Source organism: Eschrichtius robustus, chromosome 14 (genome assembly GCF_028021215.1).
Source record: "Eschrichtius robustus isolate mEscRob2 chromosome 14, mEscRob2.pri, whole genome shotgun sequence".
Lineage (NCBI taxonomy): Eukaryota > Metazoa > Chordata > Mammalia > Artiodactyla > Eschrichtiidae > Eschrichtius > Eschrichtius robustus.
The window spans coordinates 22,047,122-22,073,379 of NC_090837.1; the positions used below are offsets into that span (position 1 = coordinate 22,047,122).

At 54.2% G+C, this 26,258-nt stretch overlaps 1 protein-coding gene across 2 annotated transcripts; it reads left to right on the top strand.

Moving 5' to 3' along the window:
- The first annotated feature begins 280 nt into the window (after positions 1-280).
- On the top strand, positions 281-26,092 carry ZMAT5 (zinc finger matrin-type 5). Of its 2 annotated transcripts, none has more exons than XM_068563123.1 (6): positions 281-355; positions 11,529-11,689; positions 16,487-16,549; positions 18,578-18,691; positions 19,924-20,035; positions 25,690-26,092. In XM_068563123.1, the coding sequence occupies exons 2-6, from the start codon at positions 11,563-11,565 to the stop codon at positions 25,817-25,819; spliced, it is 546 nt and encodes a 181-aa protein (XP_068419224.1). In that variant the 5' UTR covers positions 281-355; positions 11,529-11,562; the 3' UTR covers positions 25,820-26,092. The 2 variants fall into 2 exon arrangements, with proteins under 2 accessions (XP_068419224.1, XP_068419225.1); XM_068563124.1 differs by having other exon boundaries at positions 18,578-18,658.
- Positions 26,093-26,258: the final 166 nt, after the last annotated feature.

Below are 26,258 nucleotides of genomic sequence, written 5' to 3' on the forward strand. Positions count from 1 at the left end.
ATTTGTAGTTCTTCTGGATCTCAGCGTTCGTCGTTTTGAACTATGGAAGTAACTGATGGCTTGCCCGTGATTCAGATCTCCTAAAATCCAGATCACGGCAGCCCAAATAGTTGGTAAAATGTATTACCGAATTTTTCTCCTCAATCATTTCTTGCTGATTGACTATTTTAAACTACGACACCCAGAAGCCCTCGCGCTTCCTCCACTTCCTCCTGCGCGGTCTCAGCTTTGATTCGCAAAGGTTTCTGGGAAGGGTGGACCGATACCCAAGGAAGCACTACGAGTCCCAGCAAGCAGTTCGTGGCGTGAGGGCGCAGGAGGAGGAGCTCAGAGTCGTTGGGCCCCGCGGAGCCAGGTACTTTCTTTGGCGGGACGTCGAGGGCGAGTGTCCTTAACCCCACGGGAGGGCTATGGGCTCTTCCATCTAAGTCCGCGAGCCCCGCAGCGGACCACACTATTAAACGGAATGCGGAGTGGATAGGGGGGCGAGGCCTGGGTGCCCGGTCCCAGGCTTGTCCCCCATCCTGTCTCCTCTGTCAGCCCCAAGTCCAGGGCTAGAGTTGGAGCCTGTGGCACAAGTCGGGTCCTGGGGGCTGAATCCCTCTGCCCAGCCTCAGGGGAAGTGGCGATTCTGCCCATCCTTCATGTTCCCCTCATCCCTGGGTTTCGCAGCTGACAATCCTGTCTTGGAAGGCAGGAGACCTAGATCCACTCATTCCTTCTTGGGAATAGAAATAGCAAGGACTTTGGAGGACTAGGGCCGTCCAGCACATGTTTTCTAAGTGCCTCTGGGCCTTGGGCTGGGGACCCAGCGGTGAACAAGTCCCTGCCTTCATGGAACGCCCATTCTACTGTGTATGGGTAGATGGGTAGGTGCAGTAATGACAAGTAATGCTTTGAAGAGCTGAAGAAAGGTTGATTGGTGAGGGGGTGGTGATGGTAATATTTTAGACAAGGTGGGCCTCAGGGCGACACTTAACCCTAGACCTGAGTGAATAGTAGCCGTTCACACAGGAAAACGTTGGTGCAAAGGCCTTGAGGCTGCTCTATCCTGGGGTGTTTGAGGGGGAAAAAAGTAGAGTAGACTATGAAGTAGGCTCAGGTCAGCTCATATCTGGCCTTGTAACCCGTGGTAAAGAGTCTTATTTTTTTCTAATTGCACTAGGAAGCCAATGAAGGGTTTTAAGCTGGGGTGTGACATGATCTAATTTACATTTTAATGTCATCATTTCTGGCTGCTCTGGAGAGCAGACTGAAGAGGGGACGTTACTGTGGTGGGTCAATTGAGGCAGGGTGGTAATTTAGATTAGGGTGTGGATTAGAGTAGTGATCAGATTTGGGATGTATTTTTGGAGGTGGGACAAACAGAACAAACTGACAGATGCGTGTAGGGCGTACAGGAAAGTGGACTCAAGAATGGCATCAAAGTTTTGACCTCAGCAACTTAAAATCAACAGGATGATCTTAAGTTCTGTTTGGCCACATTAAGTTTGAGCTGCCCCTTAGGCATCAAATGGAGAGGTCCAGAGGCTAATGGGGATTTGGATCTGGAGTTCAGAGGAGAGGCCTGAGCCAGAGATAAAAGTCATTGGCGTACGTGTGGCATTGAAAACCAGGGACTGGATTCGAGACCTGGATCTGCCTCTGACTTGTAAAGCAACAGTAATGCCTCGTTTGGGGACTGGGAGGAAAAACGTGAAATGCTCTATATCCACGATGCGGTTGTTTTCTATTTGCAAAGCGTCCTGGTAGCCCTTTCGGGCAGGAAGTTGTGAAGCTTCTGGGAAAGAATACTTATATCTTGCTGACAACTTCCCAGATGAGAAGTTCAGAGAAGGGAGGAATTATTTTAGGTGAGATGGGTAGGGAAGACCACAGGGAGTTAAGGTGGGGCTTGTTTTATTTTTTTTGCCATTTTAGTTAATTCTCATTTTGGAGCAACAATTTTTTAAAAATCTAATTTTCTTTAGGCCATTGATTTCAACTTAGAAATTATTATTCTATACATAAATCTAGAAAAATAAGAAAAATGACCTTAACTTTCCCTTTGATTAATGTTTGAACTCCACTTGAACAAACTAAATTCCTTTAAACATTCAGCCCTATCTTCAGCTCAGTTACATTCCCTTACACATTTAATTCCACTTATACGTTTAATATATTTGATTTTCTTTTTAAGTACTTCAGATATATAACCTAACAAGCATAATTTCCCCAGAATACTTAAACAGTTACTAGAAAATCTAATAAAATTAACCTTATAAATGTAATAAATTTTAATACTTTTCAGTACTTTTAGCAAACTTAGTCAAATTCTGTTTTGTCACTTGTTCTCAGTCGGGGGATTCAAAAAATACAGGCTCCATCTCTGATAAGAAATTAGGATATGGCGGGCACCCGTAGTAGCTTTTATAGCACCCCATTGATTTTAATGTGCAGCAGTGTTTCCAACCATTGCTAACCCCTCAACTTAGAATCACAAGTCTCATATCAATTACTGACAGATACTTTATCAATTACCTAACTACATATTTTAACTTTTATATTTTAAATTGGAATCACAGTGCTTTTCTGTTACATACTCAACATGTCAAATTCTTTTCAATGTGATACTTTTAAGCACCAGGTAGACACTGATTATTAATAAACTTAGGACAGGAACATTAGTACAATAGTTGATTTAGTCTACTACCTCTGTTTTCAATTTTAAGCTTTCCTGGAGTGTGACAGGATGCTTAGCCAGTAAGAAAACACTTTTATCCACTCTAACAAATTGTGCTTAGTGTTCTCATCAAGTCGGGGTTACCAGTTCACCTTACTGAGGTGGTTCATAGTCCGACCAGTTTCTGACTGGGACACAGATTTGCGGGCTGTGTCTACCCAGAGTGACTGCCTTCAGCAAAGGCTGCCTTTGGGATGCAGGGGATGAAGAGGTCAATGAACAGTGGAAGCTCAATTCTCCAGGCTTTTATTTCTTGGGGGTACCTACTGGGGGTGGCTAGAGTCCCTGGTTAAAATGCAAATTTCTGGGCCCCTCTCCAGATCTGCTGAGTCAGAATTCCTGAGGATCTGATTCAGGAGACTTCATTTTTAATAAGCTCCTCACCAGGAGCAATGGAAAATTTTGAGGAGTTGTTTTGAGAGGGTTGATCTGATGCTGCCAAGGGTGGGCTGAACTAAGGAGGCTGGTCCAGATGTGAAGGGGTGAGACCTGACTTGGGCAGTGGTAACAGAGAGTCACATGGTATTTGGAGCCCAGACTTGGTGGTGGGGGGAGAAGGGAAAGGCAGAGGTGTTTATATGAGTCAGGGTATATGGTTCAAGAGCCTCTTTCAGACTATTTTTGCCTTTCCTATTTGGAAACTCTGGCCTCTTGGGACCTCTAACTGTCTGGTGAGAAACTGTCTCCATCCTGAAGCTCCTAGAGCCCAGATTTGGGTTCAGCTGACCTTCACTGGACCAGGTCCACTTGGAATCAGGGCTTGTCCTATCAACCGTCAGCCTGGACTGAGGGAAATGTTTACGCTAGATCCCTTTCAACACCACCCTTGGCCGGTTCATCCAGGTGAACTGGGTCACTGGAACCATCCATGGCAGCCTCCTAAGGAAGAAGGAATAGGGTTTATCCCTGCCTGACAAATTTCCCACTTTTTTGAAGGGAATTTTTTGGGAAAATTTTAAAACTATACACGCCAAAAGTAGAAACTTAGAAAAACAGAAAAACACAAAATGAAAAAAAAAAAATCCCGCACATCGTAATTTTATTCTCTAGACATAACTACAGTAAATATTTTGTGTCTGCTCCAGTCTTTGTATGTGTGTCTGTGTGTATATGTGTGTGTTGAGGCGGGAGGTTCGTTCTCCTTAAAAAAGTGGTATCATTTTGTACATACTGTTGTGACAATGAGTCATTTTTCATTTACAATAGGGGATGAACCTTTTATCCTTGTAGGGAATTGTTCCCTTTGACTGATTTTTCTTTAACTGAAGTATAGTTGATGTATTACTTTGACTTGATTTTTAATGGCACCATTGAATAGGTTGGCTCACACCCTACTCTTGCTCCTTGCCAGTTGTGGTCTCCCTCTACCCAAAGTTATTTTTAGGGTAAAATGAGGATGGTAGGTTTTGTGCATCATCATTGAACCCCTTCCCCCACTCTACACAGGACCCTGAGCGGTCTGCCTGGCATGTGGTGAGCAATGGATAACTGTCAGCTCTTTTTACTCTTGGACATTTGGAGTTTGGTTTCAGGACAAGCTACATTGCAGTGCTCACCTTGGTACCTAGATCTTCGAGATGATCTCTGATCATTTCCTTGGAGGAAGTCCCTGTTGGATGCAGGCGCCCCTCCTTGGGACCCCCGGCACAGAGCTTGTTACCTATGACTGTTACTGGGGGCACATCTGTCGGCCACCCATCCCCAGCACATACTCAGCTCACGTTCTCGTGAGAGCATGAAGCGTTCTCTGTGTCATGAAGTGTGAACCCGAGTCTGGCAGAGAGGAAGTGCTCAGTGTGTTTGGCTGGTGAATGAATGACTGAAAAGGGAACCGTGGAACTTTAGGGTTGTGCATATGCGAGTGGGAGGGGGGCCCTCCTTTCACTTGACTCAGGAGAGTTTTGGGTTGTGGGCACTTTGTACCTGTGGCCATCGCAAATTGTAAAGTGATTTAGTTTCTCCATTCATTTATTTCACTCTATTAGTTAGCTGTTGCTGCATAACAAATTGTCCTAGAACTTAGTGACTTACCACAACAAACATTATCTGATACGGTTTCCGATGGTTGGGAACTTGGGAGTGGCGTAGCTGGGTGGTTCTGGCTCAGAGTCTCCCACAAGGTTGCAGTCAAGCTGTCAGCCAGGGCTGCCCTCCTCTGAAGGCTTGACTGGGGCTGGAGGGTCTGCTTCCAAGCTCACTCACTTGGCTGTTAGCAGGAGGTCTCAGTTCCTTGCCACGTGGGCCTCCCTACCAGGCTGCTCACAGTATGGTAGCTGGCTTCCCCCCCCAGAACAAGTGATCAGAGAAAGGGAGACACCAGGATGGAAACCACGTTGTCTTATAACCTGATCTTGGGAGTGACATACCATCCCTCTGCTCTCTTCTCTTAGTCACAGAGACCAACCCTGATACGCTTTGGAACGGGAGACACAAAGTGCAGACACCAGGAGGTGGGGTCATTGGGTGCCACAGAAGCTGGCTGCCACGTCCACAGATGTGCATTGAGCAGCACTGGCTTGCCAGACACTGCCAAGCACCTAGCATGCATGACTCAATCCTCACAGTACTCTTGTGAAAAGTATTATTACCCCCGACTTCCGGATGAGGCTCAGGGGTAGGTAGTTTGACGAGAGTATCACAGCCCATGGGTGGCAGGGTTGGGATTCAGGCCTGGGTGGGTGGCTACAGTAAGGACTGGCTTGTGTGGCCTGTGTGACTTCAGGCAAACTCCCTCCTTCTCTGTTCCTCAGTCCGTCATCTCCCACCTTAGACCAGCATTTCTCCAAGTGTGGTCTGTGGACTCTGCATCAGGACCTCCTTAGACCCTACCCCTGTCCCAGACCTGCTGAGTTAAGAAATCGCTGTGGGTGGAGTCCCCACTGCCTTATATTGGTGGGAGTGGATGATACACTTTACTTCAAGAAGTAAACACGTGAACGAGGTCAGGATGAGAAAGCTGAGTGGTTGCTACAAAACCCTGGGGAATCTGAGGGAGACCCTTTACATATCAGGGCTCCTATCAGGGGAGACATCTGGATCTTCTTGGCACTTCTGTTGGAGCTGGGTCCTGAGCAGGCAGCCTGCAGGCCACCTGCATGGGCCGGGTCCAGTGCCGCCGACTCCAGACGGCGGGCATATGTGGCACTGGGACATTGCCATGCTCCTAGTGGGCGTGCAGTAAAGCCATCCTCTGGCTGAGGTTTGCTGTTCACCTGGGGTCTGGTGGTGCCATAATTAGAAGAAATGACAGGTAAGCTCGAGGGCAGCATGTGGTGAGCACAAGTCCTGGATAATTACAGCGTGCATCCCAGCCCCTGGCCACGGCCGAGCTGTTGGCTTATTTTAGCCTTGTGCCAAAGCCAGCTCTGTACCTGAGACACACGTGATGAAAGCAACCAAGAATATCAGTGAAGCACAGATGTCTGCCTTGAGCCAGCCTCACAGTGGAGCGGTGGGGTGGGGAGAGAATGGGTCCCGGGTCAGCCAGGCCCCAATGTGAATGCTGGCTCCGGTGTGCCTTGGCACGCCTGGTGAGGGCTCCACAGGAGGTGCACGGGGGCCCTCAGCACCACTGGCCCACCCGCAGCACTCAGGTTGATGAGAAATCTTCCTTATCAGTGTCTCTCCCAGTCGTGGCTTTGAGCAAAATAGGAGTGAGTGTTTCTGAACCTGTTTCCTCATCTGCGAAATGGATGCCTTGGTATCTACTCCAAGGGTCTGTGAGGATTAAATAAGAGACTGCCTAGCACACAGGAGTCAAATCTGATTCTCCTTTCTTCCTTCTTCCACCCCACAGCGTCTCAACTCGTTGGTCATCTTTTCCTTGAGCCCGGAGGCCTGCAGTCAGGTTCCGTGGGCTCGCCGGGTGTGGTCTAAGTCGGTAGTGGGGGCCCTGCTGGAGACAGGAGCCCTGCAGGGAGGGTGGGGGTGGCAGAGACCTGCTTTTGGGGGCCTTACATGTCTCTCTTCTCATCCTCGTCCCTGTCCCCAGATTCAAGCTTGTGGAGAAGAGGGTTGGTGAGCAAAGGGCGGGAGGCCTTGGGCTCCGCGGGTGGCTCCCTCGCTCATTCCACCAGCAGTTCTGCGTTTGATCCTCTGTTCCGGGTGCCACAGTTGGACAGACGGACAGAACTCTCTGCCCTTGTGGAGCCTGTATTCTAGTGGGGAGGCAGCTCTTGTGACAGTAAATCACTGTGTGAGACGAGCTATGGAAAACAGAGCAGGTGGTGAGGGGGCAGACGTGTTTGCTGCTGTGACTTTGGCTGCAATTTTTAAAATTTATTTATTTTTATTATTTATTTTTCGCTGTATTGGGTCTTCGTTTCTGTGTGAAGGCTTTCTCTAGATGCGGCAAGTGGGGGCCACTCTTCATCGCGATGCGCGGGCCTCTCACTATCGCGGCCTCTCTTGTTGCGGAGCACAGGCTCCAGACGCGCAGGCTCAGTAGTTGTGGCTCACGGGCCTAGCTGCTCCGCGGCATGTGGGATCTTCCCAGACCAGGGCTCGAACCCGTGTGCCCTGCATTGGCAGGCAGATTCTCAATGACTGTGCCACCAGGGAAGCCCCTTTGGCTGCAATTTTAAATGAAGTGGTCAGGACATGCTGGGGGTAGGAGGGGAGTGAGCCTCCTGGGGGATGATGGCAACAGCAGTAACAGCCTCCATTCTCTGTGGTGGTAAATTCACAGCAGCGGCGGGGTCCCTGTTTTATAGCTAAGGACAGACTCCGGGAGATGAAATAACTTTCTAGTGGTGGAGCTAGTATTTGAACCCAGGCCTGTGTGACCTCAGAGAGTAGTCCCACTAGCCTTGCCCTCTGTCCCATGCCCATGAGGAGCCACCCTGTCACCTGGCAAAGCTCCAGGGATCCAGCAGATGCTGTCGCCACCGTGGACCTGGTCTCTGGGAGTGGGTGGGTGGCACTGCCTGTGTTCCTGGTGAGGGGGTGGGGCCGGATGGTCCTGTGTTCCGGACAGGACCTCGCTCACACACTGCAGAGCGCGCCAGCCTCAGAGGACGAGGATGAATCACGGCAGAGAGGGCCAGCTTAGTCAGCACCCCATGCTGGTGTCTGGGCGCCGTAGAGACGTCCGGCTGTCCCCATTCCCCCTTCCCTGACCTCCCACTCAGGGCTGCCAAGTACGGTGGTGCAGGTTGTGCCTTGTGCAAGGACACCTGGCTGCGAGGTGAGGCAGAGTGAAATACACTCTGCTTGCCAAGTTGTGTGTCTGGCCCGGCGCTGTATCTGTCCAGAGGATTCTGCAGCCGCATCTTTTGCTAATGTGCGCCAGGGCACTGGAGCGGGAGGGAGTTGGGTCAGGAGCTCTAGAACTTCACACCTGGGCGATGCCTGGGTGAGGTCACCTTGCTGGAGGCCAGCTCCTAACCAGGGACAGGGCCTCTGCTTCCATGGGGTCAGGCGTGTGAAGGAGGCAGGAAGCGCTGGCCCCTCTAAAGCCGCTCTGCTCCCTTGACACTGTTCCCGGGCAGTGGGGGCTCTGCAGAGCTGCTGTGCGGACAGAGGTCTTAGCCTGCCAAAGGGGCTGAGGTTCAGTCCCACCCCTGCCTTGTGCTGTGTGCTTTGGACAACTCAGTTCCCCTTTCCTGGCCTCCCTTGCCTCATCTGTAATATGGAGCAGATGACCACAGAGGTCACTTGGGCACTGATATCCTGTTCCTTGTTCTGAGTCTCAGTTTTCTGAAATACAGGCTTTTGGAGGCTAATAATAATGATGGTGATGACAGCCAACGTTTCTGGAGGGCCTCCTGTGGGCCAGGCTCTGTGCTAAGTGACACACGTGTGTGTGTGTGCCCTTAGAGATCACCTGGTCTAGCTGCCTGCTTCCCACTTCATATGTGGGGAAACCGAGGCCTAGAGAGGGCAAGTGACAGAGCCACATCCTCACCTGGCAGAGCTGAGACTAGACACAAGGTCCATTGACCTGTCCCGGACGGCTGAGCACTTCCCTTGTGCCAGATGAGGGGTGGCCAGGGTGGGCAGAGGGAGACATGGGTGGGCCGCGCTGCCACGATGGCCCTCAGCGGAGGCTGGTGTGCCCCGCGTGGTTTGTGCATGTGAGAGAGAGGGGAAAACACGAATACACACGCTCACACAGACACACACAGCCCAGCCCCGAGGCGCTCATCATTTGAATCAGTGTTGCTGGGCAGGTTGGGAGAGGGGCATGTGATCTTCATTTCCTGGTGGTTTGGTGGGAGACCTGCTTTGCCCTTCCTGGATGTGTGATCTGGGGCACCTCACAGCACCTCTCTGGGCCTGAGTTTCCTCAATCGTAAATGAGGTTGTAATACATACCTCTTGGGGTTTGAAGGGGCCGTGTAGTCCTGGGGGTGTAGTGAGTAAAGGAAAGCTGTCAACAGTATGATTTGTTGGGAGGCGACTTTCATAAGTGATTAGGAGTGTGGGCTCTAGAGCCATCCTGCCTGTGTTCTAAGCCCAGCTCGGCTGCTTTCTAGCAGCATGATCTTGGCTAAGTCACTTCACTTCTTGGAGCCTCAGTGCCCTCATCTGAAACCTCACAGGTTGTCCTGAGGATTAAGTGAGATGATGCATTATAAAGCTTTTAGCCCAGTGCTGGCACATAGTAGGTGCTTAGTGCATCAAATATTACATAACATTTATTGTACACTTGCTCAATGCCAGACATTATTAGTGTCATTTGTATTGCTGTTACTCTTTTATTAATAATTCATTTGTATTCAAACTTCTGTGTGCTGCCCCCTAAGCAATCAGCTAACCCGTTGGACCCACTGCCCCATATTCCTACAGTGAAAGTAGAGGCCTGGAGAGGTCCAAGGTCACACAGCTGGCTTCCCAGTGCCCTGTGTGGTTTTGCCCAGCTAAGTCTGCCGCAGGGCCACTGTTCCTTATCAGTCTCCTGGAGGAACGCCCCTCCCACTGCCCCTCCCCTCCCCTCCCCTTTACGCTCCAGAGCCAGCGGCTCCTCTGAGCTTCAGCCTTCGTGAATGGCTTAGTTAAGCACTAGGCCGTTAAACGTTCATCTCTTACAATTTCAGTCCAATTCCTATAAGTTTATTGGCAAGACGGGGTGTATTAGAGCTGCCAAATTTAATATATCAAGTCCGCGTGTCTGGGATGCGGTTTCTCAGCAGTAATGGGAGAAGAGAGGTTTTATACGTTTTCATTTTGAATGACTGTTCCTGATCCCATTACAGCCCTTGACTAAATGGCTGCTGTCTCTGCCGCAGGAGCGTCTTTCTCCATCCCTCGCCTGGCTGCCTGGACTGTCCAGGGGCTTGTTTGTCTCTGTGTCTCTCCCCGTTTTCTTTTTCCCAACATGTATTCCCCCATCTATCTGCCCTGTGGGTCAGGTCTCAGCTTTAACTTTATTTGCCAGATTCTGAGAGTCTGGGGCTTTTGCAGCTGGCCTGGGCTGCTACCTCTTGACCTTGGGGAAGTCACTTTTCTTCCTCCTCTTGGCCTCAGGAACCTGCTCTGGGAAATGAGGGGTCAGACTATAGGACCTGAAAGGTGAAAGGCTATTCTGGGCTCAGCCTTTGCAGATCCCACCTGGTGGCCCTGAGTGGACCCATTTGTCCTCTGGTCTTGTGACACCAAATGGGGACCCAAGGGCTGGCCTTGAGTCATGGCTGCAGATCTCCTGGGTCAGGAGTGGCACCTGTGGTCACCAGGGCTGAGGGATCTTAAGTGTCTGAAGACCCTGAAACGTTCTCATTTCCCTCTGTGATTGCCACCTAAGTGTTTAGCTGATCTCCTTGGGAAGCTGTGTGCATTTCTGCCTGAGCCCTCTGGCTTCTCTAAGCCTTAAGCTGGCTGTGGAAGAGAGGACACCAGCAGCGGGATTTTAGGGCATCTGGGTTTGCCTTCTGCTTACCAGCTGTGTGACCTTGGGCAAATCGCTTCCTCTCTCTGAACCCCAGTTGTCCCATAAGGAAAATGGGAATTAACTCATTGTTGAATAACAAATATTTGGTTGCCTGCTCTGTACTGTGCACCACTTTGGGGGCTGGGCCTTTGTAAATTTTATGTAGAAAAACAAAGGGTGAGTGTCCTAAAAACAACAACAACAACAAACGAAACACAAAAATATCCCAGCCCACATGGATTTATATTCCTGTTGAAGGAAAGAAAAATATAATAAACATAACAAGTAACTTATTACTTCAAAGGTGATAAAAGTGAAGCAGGGAATGGGGAAAGCTAAGTGGAGGGTTCTGCAATTTTAAATAAAGTGGTCATGGGAGATTACTGAGAAGGTAGTCTTTGAGCAAAGATCCAAGGAGTCAAGTGAGCAAGAGGGGCAGGTGTGCGGGGGGAGCAGAGGGAACAGCAGGTGCAAACAGCGGGAGGTGGGCGTGTGCCTGGCATTGCCTGGAGCATGTGAGGCGCAGAGAGGGGGGCTGTGCGGCCAGCATGGAGGAACAGGAGAGGGGAGGTGAGAGGTGGGGGGGGGTGCTGTCCAGAGTGGGTGAGGTGGTGGTTCTCCAGCCTGGCTGCAGACGAGAATTCCCTGGGGCGCATTAAAACACGCTGACGCCCAGGCCTCACCCACTGTGTTTCTGCTTTAACCAACCTGGGGTGGAAGCTGGGCGTCAGAACTGTTAAAAGACCCCTCTGGAATGAGGCCTCTCAGGCCATAAGCATCTGCCCGGGTAGCCCCTCACGGGCTGTTGCGGAGTTCATACGAGCTGGTGTGGGTAAGTAGAGCCTTCCTGACGGGGCGCAGGCCTGGCCCCCGGGGCGTGCTCAGGCAGGGTGGTGGCGTTTCCTCTGCGCTCTGACCCAGCGCTCTGCGACTTCCCAGGCAGCGGCAGTGGCAGCACCCGGCGGGGGTGACCATGGGGAAGCGTTACTTCTGCGACTACTGCGACCGCTCCTTCCAGGACAACCTCCACAACCGCAAGAAGCACCTGAATGGGCTGCAGCACCTCAAGGCCAAGAAGCTCTGGTACGACATGTTCCGAGGTGGGTGCTGCCGGCCTGGCGGCCGGGCTGATGAAGCCCCGTTCTCCAGTCTTTCTTATCATCAGACAGGGAAACGCTGCGGGCCAGTGACAGTGCTGGTCTGGGCTCTTTGAGGAGCAAAAGAGAGGAGGCCTGGGTTGCTGGCCCCTGGGGCAGACGGGCCCTCAGAGGGGCAGGTGGAAGGCGAGCTCCTTTCCCCGCAATCCTGACTGAGGGCTCCATTCTCAGACGCCTTGCCAGGCTCTGGGGACACTGTGGCCACGAAGAAGGCCTCTCTAAGGAGCTAATGTCTGGGCCCACAGCTGAAAGGTAGGGAAAAGCCAGTGCTCCATCCTGGGCAGAGGGCAAAGTGCCAGCTGCTCTCGGAGCCGAAGAGAGGATGAGAAGGAGCATGGTAGGGGTCGAGGCTGGCCACAGGGCCGGGGCCAGATCGTGCAGGCCTGCGGAGGCCACGGTAAGGGGGATGGGCAGAGGGCAGCCTTTGAAGGGCTGTGGGCAATAGCCACCATGACCGGAGCTACATTTGATGGCGATGGCCGACTGCTGCCTGAGCAGGGGGCGCAGTAAATGGCTGTCGAATGACTGAGCTGCTTCTGGGAAAGGCTTATGGGGCAAGGGAATTAAGGCCATAAGCACCTGGCACCCAGGAGCATTCGCTGGAGGGGAGCTGCTGCTGCTCTGCTGTCTTTAGACACACACTGAGCAGTAGTGAGAGAGGCGCCAGGAGCTGGACAAATGGAGGGGGACTGTGGCAGTGGGGTGGGGTGACCAGGAGCTCCTGGAATGAGCCGGGGCAGGGCCGGTGCTCCATGAGCTGGGGAGCAGGATTCCAGGACAGGGCCCAGAGGCTGGAAGGAAGGAGCTGAGTCCCAGCAGCTCCGAAGGGGAGACAGAGAGAGTTCCCTGGTCTGTGACTCGGATTCAGGTCACTCACATTTTACTGAGTGCCTGCTGTATGCCAGGTGCCTTCCATGGTTTGTCATTTGCTTTTCTCAGTAACTCTGTAAGGCAGCAGATCTAAACCCTTTGAGTTAGGATCACCTAGAGACTTTAAAATAAAAAACACTGATCCCCTGACCCCCATCCCCAGAGGCAGGTTTGGGCTGGGGTCTAGGCTTGGGTGAGGGAGGGTGGCCAAGCCACTCAGCAGACCAGGCGTGGCTATGGTTGCAAGGGGCTGGGAGTGGGGGCAGAGGGGAATTCAGGGGCGGAGGGGTCTCTCAGGTGCCTCAGAGGCCTCTGAACCTGGTGTCAGGCAGAGGCTCCCTGTACCCCAAATCCAGTAGGGGCTGTGATCTGGCGTGGAGCTAGGCCTCAAGGTTATCCTGGTGTTTGCTCCTAGTCCCAGACTTTCAGCCAAGAACAGCTGGGCCCGTGGGTACAGGGTTGATTGGAAGAGAGCTATAGAAAAGATGAAACAGTGGGTGCCACGAGCCCCTTCTCAGGGTTCCCAGCAGTCGCTCACATCCCCAGCTACATCCAGTCCTTAAAACAGCACTTCGAGGGAAGCTGGGCAGGCCAGGGAGCCTCATTTACAGGTGGTGACTTAGAAATCCAGAGCAGTGGATCACCTCACCCTGGTCCCCAAGCTGACATATGAGCTCTTTCCCCTTCCTTGGGAGGCTTCCCCAGGGCTCCAGCTCACCTGCGCAACTGCACAGCATAGTCTCTGCAAGGGCACAGGGTACCCCGCCTCAGCTAGGACTCGAGACCTGCTCTGCTCCCGGCTTCATGGCCTTGGACAAGTCCCTTAACCCTCAGAGGGATGATGATCCATCTGCCTTGGTCAGGACAGGCGTGGGCCCTGGAGCTGGGCTGCCTGATGTCAGTCCCAACGTGTCACTCACTAGCACTGTAGCCCTAATTTTGCCATGTGTAAAACAGCTGTAATAGCCATACTCCCCCTTCCAGGGATGTGACAGGGCTCAGTAATCTCCTGATGACTGTATGGCACGTAAGGACTTACTAAGTAAGAACGATGCTTATGGGTCCACAAAAGGATTGGCCTTGGACCCTTTATCTCATGGCTCATTCATTCAGCCAACACTTGGTGAGCACTTAGCGTGTCCTTGGCTCCCGGAGAGGCTCTGAAGACTTAAAGGTGAATAAAACAGGGCCCCTCTCCTGTGTAACCTCACACCCCATTACAACAGTGTGTTCTGGGTGGAAACCCTGTCCCACCCAGGCCTCCAAGGCCTGCTGACCTGTTCCTCCAAGCTCCAGCCACACTGACCACCACAAGTACTGTCCCCTCTGCAGGCATGCCTTTCCTGCTGTCCTCCCCACCCCAGACAGTCCTCCGGGACGCCCTCTCCAACCCCTGGGCCAGGTCAGGTCATTTGGCTGTGTGCTGGCTGTTTACCCCGTTTATATCCACATGGATTAGTGTGACTATTGGAGTGGAAGGAAGGACCAGGTCTGACTTGTTCTCCACTAAATCCTCATCCTGGCGTGGCGCCTGGCACAGAGGACGTGCTCAGTAAATGTTTGTTAGATGAATATCTCAATGAACGAGCAAACAAACCCAGGGCAGCAGGGCAGTTGTTAATTTGGGGAGCTGAAGCGAGAAGGACCAATGGGGTCAGATCATGAGGAGCCTTGAACGCCAGGTGGAGGAGCAGGGCCTGCAGCTGGGGGTTCTCAATCCTGGGTGCACTTCAGAATCACTAAGGAGCTTTTAACAATTCTCATGCCCTCCCCTTAGATGAATTACAACAGAACCTGAGAAAGATGGGCTTGGGCTGTGTATACTTTAAAAGCTGCCTAGTGATTTGCCGTGTGGCTAGAGTTGAGAACCACCAGCCAGATGCTGGGCAGCCTGGAACTCTTCTCCCATACTGAGTCACCCCACCAGGGCCCCTTGTCTAAGACTCAGACTCAGCCCCATTTCCAGTTTAGCGGTCCTACCCCAGGAGGGCCCTGGGCAATGTCCACACGCCCTCCACCAGCCCTCCTCCCCAGGGAAAGCCTCTGGCACCAGCTGGGTGGGCTGAGTCTGACAAGTCCAGTGCTGACCCCCTCCCCACGCTGCTGGCCCCACCCACGCTCCTGCAGGCCGCCCCGGGAGTGAGTCCTCTGATAGCTAACTCTCGACCCCAGCAGCCCAGCCCTGAGAAAGTGAGGAGACCCCCTCAGAGTCAGCTACTAACCAGCCACCAGGAAATCGGCAACCACACAGGAAAGGATGGGGGCTTGAGACGCACAGGCCAGGGTTCAAACCTGGCACTGCCACTTCCTATGTGTGTGCCCCCTTTCCCTGTGTGAACCTCAGTTTTTCCGTCTGCAAAATGGGGATGTTCATGTAAATGGTGGGTTTATGAGGAGGAAATGGAGTAAGAACTGCTCCCGTTTGTTGAGTATCCACTTCAGAAGCTCTCAGCCCTGGCTGCACGTTAGCATCACCCGGGGACTGTGGTGCTGAAGCCGTTCCCAGCCCCACTTTCCCACAATTCTAACGTGGGACGTCCTCTGCCCAGTGCTCTCCCCATCCGTTATCTTATTAAATGTTGACAGCAGCCCTACCAGGTGAGAATTTTCCTCCCATTTTACGTATGGGGAAACTGAGACTTGGAGAGAGTTCACCTACCAGTCAGGGCTCGTTAATGGGGAGCCCACCTAACCCCTCACTCCATTTGGACCTGGCCTGGAGAGTATTCAATTGGAAATGCTTGGTACCTGCCCCAGCTGGGAAGTCTGATTTGAGGGCTAAGTAGGAATTTAGTGGTGAGGTCTCCATCTTGGAGTAACCAGCAGAGATGTGTTTGATTTCCGAATAAATTTAGGAAAGAAACAAGAAAGTGTAACAGAAAATCTAAACAAAGAAGAGCAGAGGACCCAGGGGGCTCTTAAAGTGAAGGTCAGAAACACCAGGAGAACTATTTTGACTCGGTGACTTTGGAATCCAGTGAAAAGGAATGGCTAACACCATGAAATGAAACATAGAAGTCAGAAGTCAGGTGGGATAAGGCTTCCAACAGCCATTAGACTTCTGAGGTGGAGGTCATGGTGACATTTGGAGGATGTGGTCCTGTGTACCTGGACTCAGAAGCCCATGGTCTTTCCTTTACCCCAGCTGCCTCTAGAAAAGGCAACAGATGGATGGGGAAAGTGCACAGCCCAGACCTGGCCTCTCCTTCCTCCAGGACGACATGAGGGCCTCTGAGTCAGGGCACCTTCCTCACTCGTCTCACTCACTTACAGATTTTGACTGATTGATTCCTTGCCTACCAAGGAGCATACAAGATTTAAACTGTACCTATATGATGAAAAGAAAAGTAGGAAAAATCGGAGGAAACCGGGGTTAAGGTTCATATCCAGAAAGATTGCCGGGAAGTCCTGTTGAGGCCGGTGGCTAGTGTGAGAGGGGAACGGAGGGAGGTGGGGTACAGCCTTGGCCATGGAGCGATGCCTGGGCCCTGGGGTTTACTGGTGGGCTTTTTAGGTTTTTATTTTGAAATAATTAGAGAGTCTCAGGAAGTTGCAAAGACGCTACAGAGAAGTCTTCTTCTGGTACCAGGACTTAAAAAAAAAAAACACAAAAAAACCTCCCAATATGATCCACTGTGCAAAGTTGAGAGTCTCTGACCTCAAACCTGGTCCTGGCCTTTGGCTGGGTCTGGGTGGGGTGGGTGGGGCTGAGGTCACTTGAAGCTCGGATCCCTCTGCCCAGCATCCCTACCTGTGGTCATCCCCTCTTACACTCCTCCGTGGATGAGGAGCTCTTTCCTTCCCTGATCTCGGTGGTAGGAAGTGCCTGTGTGCAGCTAAAGTCTGAACCCGGCTCCTCTCTCCTCACAGATGCAGCTGCCATCTTGCTGGATGAACAGAACAAGCGGCCCTGCAGGAAGTTTCTACTGACAGGTAAAGTGTTCTGCTCTGTTCAGGTCCCCCTAGGGACCAGCATGCCCTGTCTGGTCTGCTTGGACTTCTGCACAGCCTCCCCCCACCCTCCCGCCTGAGCCCGCTTTGTGGCCTTGGTGCGTCAGCTGACTTGACACAGTCAACAGGGGCCTTCCCAGGGGTTGTGTCTTATGACATCCAGGGCTTGGTCCTCAGCTCTTCAGACCTAGAATGTGATTTTATCAGCTTACCCAGAACAAGCAAGGGCTGGGAGATTGCAAGTAAATCCAGGAGATACTAATGGGTGTAATAGACTGGCTGATTAAGTTAGCCTGGGAGCCTGACCTCCACTGTGTCCTCCCTCCCAGCAGGCAGGGCTGGAGACAGGAACAGGCCTGACAATGCTGAGAAGCTTCAGGGTTAGAACAAAGGACGCTGGATGTTGATTTCACTGCTCAGTACCCAGCTAATAAAGATGCATACAGTTCAAAGAGACAAAAACCTCAGTAAGTGAAGGAGCCAAAGGCAGATGAAAATAAGGGTAGGAAAAATAAGACAAGGCCAGGAGAATGCTTAGTCTCCTCCATGCTTGCCTTGAGGTCCTGTGTACTCTAAGGGTTTGGCCTTGAGTTTCCTAGCAGCCAAGGCAAAGAGGAAAACCATGATGATTAACATGGTGTAAAAGGGAGCTTAGCACCAGGGAGAGGTACTGCTGTTGGCCTAGGAGAGCGGGGTGAATGGCCGTGCTCCCCTCAGGAGACCATGCTGCCCCTAGAATGGGCACCAGGCCTGCGAATCAGGGGCTGCAATTCCCCATGGGCTGCACCTTGATGTGAACACGCTGCTGGTAGGCAAGGCTGTCTTAGGACACCTCTAGTCTCCTATTATTATTATTATTTTTTAATTTATTTATTTATTTATTTTTGGCTGCTTTGGGTCTTTGTTGCTGTGCGTGGGCTTTCTCTAGTTGCGGCGAGCGGGGGCTACTCTTTCATTGTGGTACGCAGGCTTCTCATTGCGGTGGCTTCTCTTGTTGCAGAGCACGGGCTGTAGGCACACGGGCTTCAGTAGTTGTGGCATGTGGGCTCAGTAGTTGTGGCTCACGGGCTGTAGAGCGCAGGCTCAGTAGTTGTGGCGCACGGGATTAGTTGCTCTGCGGCATGTGGGATCTTCCCGGACCAGGGCTTGAACCCATATCCCCTGCACTGGCAGGCGGATTCTTAACCACTGCACCACCAGGGAAGCCCTGTTTTTTTTTGTAATTTTTATTGGAGTGTAGTTGATTTACAGTGTTGTGTTAGTCCAGGTGTACAGCAAAGTGAATCAGTTACACATATACATATATCCACTCTTTTTTTTTTTTTTAGATTCTTTTCCCATATAGGCCATTACAGAGTATTGAGTAGAGTTCCCTGTGCTATACAGCAGGTTCTTATTAGTTATCTATTTTATATATAGTAGTGTGTATATGTCAGTCCCAATCTCCCAATTTATCCCTCCTCCGCCTAGTCTCCTGTTATTTTGAGAAACATTTTGGTCTCACCAGTTGAGATTTGGAAAGCCAACCTGGACTTTGGTACCTCCTTGACAAAGCTGCCAGTAAAGCCTTTCTGGGGCGCAGTCCAGCTACTTGTGCCCTCCCCCTCTCCCCCCGCTATGGGCAGTGGGCACCAAGGGGAGGGCGTGAGGAAGCAGAACCCTCTCAGGGACCCACCCATAGTTAGTCGGGGCTGTGGGCCAGGGCAAGGGGAGGTAACAGGAGACAAACCTGCAGAGGCTTATGGAACCCAATCATGAAAGGCTTCAGTGGACTTTGGTCCCCGGCCAGGGAATTGCTGTGAGCAGGGCCTAGTGGACCAGACAGGCCGCGCCGGCTGCTCTTATGGCTGGGCCAGAGAGAGTCCAGCTTCTTCCTCAGGGCTGGAGTTGCTACTCCTTAGTCCCTAACACCCTGCCCCTAAAACTCTGGTGGCCCCTCATCAGGCTGCCCCTCAGCTCAATGGTAGGAGTCCACCCCAGGCAGCAAGTGACTCTCTCCTCCCGTTGCAGGCCAGTGCGACTTTGGCTCCAACTGCAGATTTTCCCACATGTCAGAGCGAGACCTGCAGGAGCTGAGTATGCAGGTGGAGGGTGCGTTTCACTGGGACCCTGGGCTGGGCAGGGGTGAGTGCTGGGGGGATGTAGGGGAATGCTGCCCTGTGTCTTCCCCCTTCCCCCTCTTTTGTGGCTGCCATGTGGGGTAGGCTGAGGGCTATCCAGGGCGTCAGGAACTGCCTTCAGACCACCCCACGCATGAGTGGGGAAGGAGCCAGGGAGCCCCCATCCATGTGCCCGGCTGGGTTTAAAGTGACATGCATGGCTTCCTGTCCAGGAGTCCCGAGGGTGTGCCTCAGCCCCACCTGGGCCCTGCTAGCCTGGCATTCATTCATGTACACCCACCCGCCCTTCCTCAATCAGGCAACGTGTTTGGAGCCCCTATTCGGCCCCTGGCAGATCCCCCACTGCGCTCTGGGGACAAGGGGATAAAGAGAGCACCTTCCCTGCCCTCAGGATGCTCAGGCCTGGGGACTACAGGGAAGGGCAAGTTCAGCTTCCCTCTGGAAACTGGCATGTCTGCCTTTGGGAAATTCACTTCTTACTGCTCCAATTAGAGATAAGGAAATTCTCAACTTAGATGGTCTTTATCGATCTTCGCATGCAGCCCCTCATTGAATGGATGGAGACACTGAGCCTCACGTGAGCCCCCGTCCAGTGCGGCTTCTCTGTCCACGTGGCCTCGGGCAGCCAGCGAGCATCTGGGGTGGCCTGGCCTTGGCCCTCATCCACCAATAGGCCTCACTCCCCTCCGACCAGTCAGACCCTGTGGGCAGTGCCCTGCCCTGGGGATCTGATGACAGTGTAGCCGCAGCCCTGCCACAAACACAGGTTTCTAGGAGCTTTCCCAGGGCGGAAGTGAGGCCTTATGGGCCAGGCCAGCGAGTCCTGGTGGCAGCTGTATCTCCAGCTCTTCACCAGCCATGGTCTCTCAGAGCCGTTGGCCCGTGGCGGGAGAGCGCAGGCTTTGCCCTGTTCTGCAGCCCACGCTGCCTCCCTGACCCCAGGTTTGGACCCCTCCTGAGGACCAGGCTCTCAACCTGCACTGTCCTGTGTCCCACTCCAAAAAGCTTGGGAGGCAGCCAGTGTTTTGTCTTCACTTCATGGGGAAGCCGAGTGAGGCCCAGAGGGGCTACCTGGGGAGGTGGCTGCAGGATGGGGACAGGCCAGAGGCCCTGCTCCTGGCCTCCCAGCCTGTGCCCTCCCTCCCGCCTCTGGAAGGTTCCAGCTGCTTTGTGAGAGTGTGGGGTTCAGATGGGGGTGAGTATGCCCCTCAGTTGCCTGTCTCTCTACCCCCACAGAGGAGAGGCGGGCCAGGGAGTGGCCACTAGACGTCACCGAGCTCCCTGAGGTCCACGTGGAGGACTGGCTGGAGAAGAGAGCCCAGCGGCTGAGCTCGGCCCCAAGCAGCAGGTACAGGCCCTGTGGGTCCCCTCCTCCCCCCAGCCAGCTTGCCTTTGTCTCCACGAACTGCCCAGGGACCAGACACGGGCGCCCCCAAAGGACTCCTCAGGTGGGGGCCACATCGGGGGCTCTTGGGTCCCCAGGCCCTGGCCAGAGGCTGAAGGGCACTTGCCTGAAGGTTCCTGTGCCTAGGCCTCATCCCCTGCCTTAGTGGAGTCTGCAGTGGCTGAAGGGGGCAGGTGGCCAAGCCAGCTTGACTCCACATCACCAAGTCCATTGCCAGAGGGAGAGGCCTGACTGTGGTTACTGAGGCCCCAGAAAGCCAGTCACCACACTGTCCCCTCTAGGCCTTGCCAGATAGGCATGGTTGCTCCGACCCTGCAGAAGGGGAAGTGAGGCTCATGGGATGGTGTGACTTGTCCAAGGGCACACAGCTCAGAGCAGGCACAGCTGGGATTGCACAGGCGTGTGACAGGCTGTCATTGTCCCACTGCCTCCTCGAGGAGGGGGCTGGGGTGGGGCTGGCCCAGCTGCTGCCTGGGCCCAGCACTCAGGATGCTCAGAAGTGGACAGGGTGCCCTTTACCCCTTGTATGGGGAGCACCCTGGGTCAGGAGCCCGCAGGTGTGTGCTGCATGCCGTCCCAGGTTCTCCTCTTCAAGGTCACAGCCAAGACCAAAGCCAGGGCTCCTGGGGTCTTCTACCAGGTATTGAAAGAGAGAGAAGGGAGGAAAAAGGCTAAAGGATGTGCCTGTGAGCTGCCTGACTTGGTAAAGTCACCCCGTGCCGGGCTGCCTCCTTTCCCGTCCTGCACTGGGGCTTCGGACCCGGTGATCTCTGTGGTGTGGCCTAGTGGGACAGCAGCCTGGCTGGGACAGTCTGTGGGGTGAGGCCTTTCCTTGAGGCTCCGCCAGGAGATGAGGGCCAAGCTTCTTGCCTTCTCCGTGCCTCAGTGAGGAGAGCTCGTTAAGCTATTTTAAAATTAACTTTATTTGTTTTTAAATCTGTGCCCAGTTTGTCCCCCGACCTTGAAAATATATAGTACAGTCATGACTCCTGTGTTAGAGTGTGACGTCCCTTCCGTCTGGTCCTGTCAGAAGTGATTGTGATCTTGGTAGTGTGGGCGCCCCCCTCGGGACTGGTCCAGGGACCCATGTCCTGCACCCCAGGCTTGGGCCTGAGGCCACTCAGAGAACTCTGGGGGCTTCCCCGCTCCCCCGCTCCCTGGACCCAGCCGCCTCCCCGCTCCACCTCCGTGGTTCCTCTGCTGGGAGTGAGCCCCAGAGGCCTGAGCACCCCCTGGGCTTGTGCCGAGGGATCAGGGAGACCCTGTGGCTGGGCTGAGGGGGCGTGGGGCTGGGTAGAGATGGGTGCCCTGAAGTCCCTTCCTAGGAACAGATGTGTCCCTGTGCTAAGGCAGCGTGCCTGTGACCATGAGACTCAGAGGACTAGGGGACAAGATGGAGAAACAGACTGAATGACGGGCCCAGAGTCGCAGGAAGTGTGGTGACCACATGATAATCAGGTGTGTTGGTGCCGTGGTGTGTCCGGCATTCAGCCCCGGCCTTTAGGGGGATTGGTTCCCCCAGTTTGTAGCTGAGGAATCTCTACCCCTCCAGGAGGTTGTGACTGCCTTGGTCACACACCTGCTACCCTTAGCAGCACTCAGCTGTCACTTGAGAGAGAGCTTAGGTCCCTGCCCTGGCTTTGGACCCTGGGCCACTTCTGTTACCAGGTCTAGGGCTGGCCAAGGGCCAGTGCAGTGGTTGGCCACTGCATCCGGAAGTCTGCAGTGGTAGTGGCAGTAGCCGGCTGCTGGGATGGCAGTGACTGTTTCTGGAATAGAGCCTGCCGCTGGGGACCACCCTAGGCTGAACCCTATCCCCCGGGCTCCTCTCCCACTGACCACCCAACCTGGCCCCTTCCAGGGGACCTGCTTTTCCACTTGTTCTCTGTGCCTTTGCACCTGTCCACCTGCCTCCTGAGGGCTTGGAGCCAAAATGAATTACTCTCTGGGCAGAGCAGGCCAGTCCAGCCTTGAGAAAAGGAGGTTGTTAGGAGGGAGGTGACCATTTATCATTGCTTTTGCCATCACAGCCTCGGTCTTCCTCAGCCCTCTCCCCTCAGGTTGGTCTCATGAAAAATGATACCCACACCCTGAGGCCCACAGGCTTTGGGCTCTGCCCTTGCGTCCCTGGCCCCCACTCCGCGGGGTCAGGGAGGTGGATTCCAGCCAGCAGGCTGCCTCTCTCTGTTCCCTGCGTCTCCTACCATCAAGGCAGCCCTGTGGCAACAGTGCCCTCTCTGCCCTTCACCCGCCCTGGCTCTCCTAGACATCACGGCAGCCCCTCCTGGTCTCCTACCTGCCTCTGCTCCCCCAGTGCATCCTCCACACAACAGCCCCAACCAGCTTCTATTAAATTGTATTTGTTTATTTATTTTTGGCTGAGTTGGGGTCTTTGTTGCTGGGTGCCGTCTCTCTCTGGTTGCCGCGAGCGGGGGGCTACTCTTGTTGCGGTGCGCGGGCTTCTCATTGTGGTGGCTTCTCTTGTTGCGGAGCACGGGGCTCTAGGCGCACGAGTTTCAGTAGTTGTGGCACGTGGGCTCCAGAGCGCAGCCTAAGTAGTTGTGGCGCACAGGCTTAGTTGCTCCACGTTATGTGGGATCTTCCCGGACCAGGGATCGAACCCGTGTCCCCTGCATTGGCAGGCGGATTCTCAACCACTGCGCCACCAGGGAAGTCCCCAACCAGCTTCTAGAACACTCCCTGGCCCCGGCCCTGCTGAAACCCTCCTGGGCTTCCTCCCCGTCGGGGGGACCCAGACTCTGCAGCCCAGCTTGCAGGCCCCGGAGAACTTCCCTGCCGCCTCCACGGCCCTTGGGGGTCACCTTCTCACCTCTCCCATCTGGCCTCTTTGTCAATCCCGCCGGACGCTTGGCAGCTGGTTAGGTGTGGTGGGCGTTTCTGATTTCGGGGCACCTTGTACACACTATTTCCTCTGCCTGGAACTGCCCCCCCACCATGTCTGCCTGGCAAAGTCAGACTCATCCTTCAAGCTTTAGCTGAGACATCTCCCCTTTCTCCCCTTCCACCCCCGGGCCTCCCCCTCACGGCCCTGAGCTCACACTGTCATCAGCCTGGCACAGACCCAGGACATGTTGGCTGCATGAGAGAGCATTTGGGGGAGCAGGGTCCCAGCCTGGAGGACTATTCCTGAGTATTAGTGCCATGGGCGCCTCGTGGGGACGGGTCTGGTGGCCCCTCTTCCTCTCTGGGTGTCTGTGTCCTCCCCCCAGGACACAGGGTAGAGATGGCTGCCTGGCCCACCTGGGGCCACCCAGACCCGAGGGCTCTGACCTCACAGGCTGAGCGGAGCCCTCAAGGTGAGCCAGGCCAACCGTCCTTGTAAAGGGGAGATGGAGGCTCGATGGGGCCCCAGCCTGGTGCATTGTCCCACCCCCATGCCCCAGCAGACTGACCCTGAGGCACCTGCTGGGGGCAGACAGTAGGGGGAGGGATGGGCCAGCCTCAGGTGAGCAGGCTGATCCCCGCGAGGCCAGTGCTCGCCCCTGCTTTCCACTGTTGGCTCTTCAGATTGTGACTTTATCCGTCTTAATCTTCCCCTTTGCACCCCTCTCAGGGCTGGTGCTACTGTTCTGGCCCAGGCGCCTCCCTAAGACTCTCCTTCTAATTAGGACCATGGCTGGGGACAGGTGAAAGAGAGCTGCCCTGTCCCTGTGGTGGGGCAGACAGGCCGAGAGAGAAGCCATGAGCAGAGTCCTGTGCACCTGTGTCCCCGTCTGCTCTGTGCAGGCTGGAGGGGTGTGCTCCAGGGGCTCGGGGCCCGCATGTCTGAGGCCCGGGGAACGCGCCCTTCTCCTGGCGGGAGGCCTCAGCTGCCCCGGAGTCTGCCCCATGTCCTAGAGGAAGGGCCTGAAGCTCACAAGAAGGGGCTCCCCGATGGATCACACCCTCTCTGAGGAGAACTGCGGTCACCCCAGCCCCACAGGGAGCCGGGGCTTGGCTGGCAGCCGGGGCTCTCCCTTCCAGCAACTGCGGAGCCTCCTCCATTCCCACCCTTCTCTGCGCCTGGTGGAGTTTATAAAATCTCCCCGGCACCATAAATCATGCTGGGAGCCGCTTTCTGTGCTTTCCAGTGGGCAGCAGGCAGCCGAGCAGGGATTCCCCTGTCCTCACGCCATGGGAGGCCCCAGAGGCTGCACCGGGGCTGCCTGAAGCCCTTGCTCTGAGTCCGACAGCAGGTCAGGCCCAGGAGGGGTGGCTGGTTGAGCCTTCAAACCTCTCTCAGTGGGCCTGGGACGCTCCCTTCCTGCAGAGGCCTGGCCACTGGGCCCCTGAGCCTGCCAGGGCCTCACCTTCACTGAAAGTGGGGCCTGGGGGTGGGCTGGGCTGGGGGCAGAAGCATGAGGGGCCAACATCTGGGGCCCACGTGTAGGTGGCATTCCGGCCTCTCACCCCCCATTCTAGACTGTGTCACTTGGGCCCATGACTGATTCCATGCACTTCAGTTGCCTCATCTATAAAATGGGGTTCAGTAAGGATTCTTGAGGTTCCTCTCAGCCGTGGTGTCTGGCCCAGAGTAGTGTCCAGGCAGTAATAGCGCTCAGCATGGCTGTTTTCATCAGCAAACGTTCACTGGGTGGCTCCCTGTGCCAGGCCCGGCTCTGGGCACTGCGGGAGCAGATGGACGCCACCCCATCCCCTGGTCTCTCCCCCTTGGAGAGCTCCAGCCCTACAGGGGCGACGTGAGCTCCCAAGTGAGTTCAAGGTAGCCTGAGGGGCAGAGCAGCCCTGGAGCGGCAGTCTGAGTGGGGGTCGAGTCCAGAAGGATCGGAATGTGGAGCAGTTGGTGGGGAGGCTGCCTTTGTGCCTCAGTGGCTCCCTTAGGACAGGGCCACCCCGGGCTGAGCACACAGGGTGGGTGCTTCAGATAGGCCCCGGGTCTTAGGAGGTGGCTCCAGGGGCGGTGGACCTTAAGGGGAAGGGGAGTGAGTAGCATGAGAAATGAGGCTTTTAAAAAAATTTTAGACAATATTTTTTTCTCATTTCAAAGGCTTGCGTGCTTGAAAAACTTTCTTGAAAAGTATAAAGAAGTAAAAAAAAATCACCCGTAATTGCACCACTCAGATAGAACCACTGTTAACATTTTGCTGTGTCTTCCAGGTTTTTTTTTATGCATTTATATATGCTATATATCTTTAAACAAAAATAGTATCATGCTATATACATTATTTTATAAGCTGCTTTTTCTCCCTACTCGCACAGTAGTACATCATGACAACTTTCCTCGTCAGTGCATATAAGTTTGCCTTAATTCTCACGCAGGCTGCATAGCATTCTCTGCTGTGGACGTGCATATATATTTAATCAGTCCCCCACAGGTGGACACTTAGGTTATTTCCATTTCTTATAGCTCAGTCTCTGCCCACAGCCCCCCTATTTCCTTGGGCTCAATCCTAGAGGTGAGGTGGCTGGCTCAAAGGGTGTGCGTGTTTCTGAGGCTCTGCCTTCCAGAAAGGTGATACAGGCAGCTGCCCCTGCCCACAGCTTGGGTGGTGGGGAGGGTGAGCTGGAGGCGGGTGCCCCCACCTGGGCCTGGGCTGTGCTCCACACTAATTCTCTGTTCTTCTCTTTCCCTCTAGGGCTGAACCCATCAGAGCGACTGTCTTCCAGTACCCAGTGGGCTGGCCACCAGTCCAGGAGCTTCCTCCATCCCTGCGGGCACCCCCACCTGGGGGCTGGCCCCTGCAGCCCAGCATCCAGTGGGGCTGAGTCCCTTATCCCTGCCTAGTCAGCCCTCCAATCAGCCACAATCAAGATAAGGGCTTGTACGGGGGACACCCAGGCCCCCTCCTGCTGCACCCCATGGAGCACCTGAAACTAAAGCCTGGGCCTGGCCTGGCCTCTCTGAGGCCTAAGCGTCCTCCCCAACCAGGTGCAGCCCTGGTCCTGGCTCTGAGCCAGGCAGCTCCACCACCCCCACCCCAACAGGACATCTTGAGAAGACTTCCTTCCAGATGTTTATAAAGAAAGTCTGTCACCACCGTTGTGCGGCTGTTCTTGCCCCTTGCCTGGCGCCCTCAGCTCCGTGCTCTGGCCCTGGGTCAGATGATGGGCAGGGCTGGAGTGAGGTGAGGTCCTCTCCAGGGTGACCGGTGCTTGCTGCCCTTCTCCCTTGGGGGCCGGCAGAGGCTCAGCACAGCTGGGCAGG

Coding starts and splice junctions, on each gene's coding strand:
- ZMAT5 (XM_068563123.1), top strand. CDS start 11,563: ATGGGGAAGCGTTACTTCTGCGACTACTGCGACCGCTCCTTCCAGGAC. Junction 18,692..19,923: donor GGACCCTGGGCTGGGCAGGG/GTGAGTGCTGGG, acceptor CTACCCCCACAG/AGGAGAGGCGGGCCAGGGAG. Junction 20,036..25,689: donor AGCTCGGCCCCAAGCAGCAG/GTACAGGCCCTG, acceptor CTTTCCCTCTAG/GGCTGAACCCATCAGAGCGA.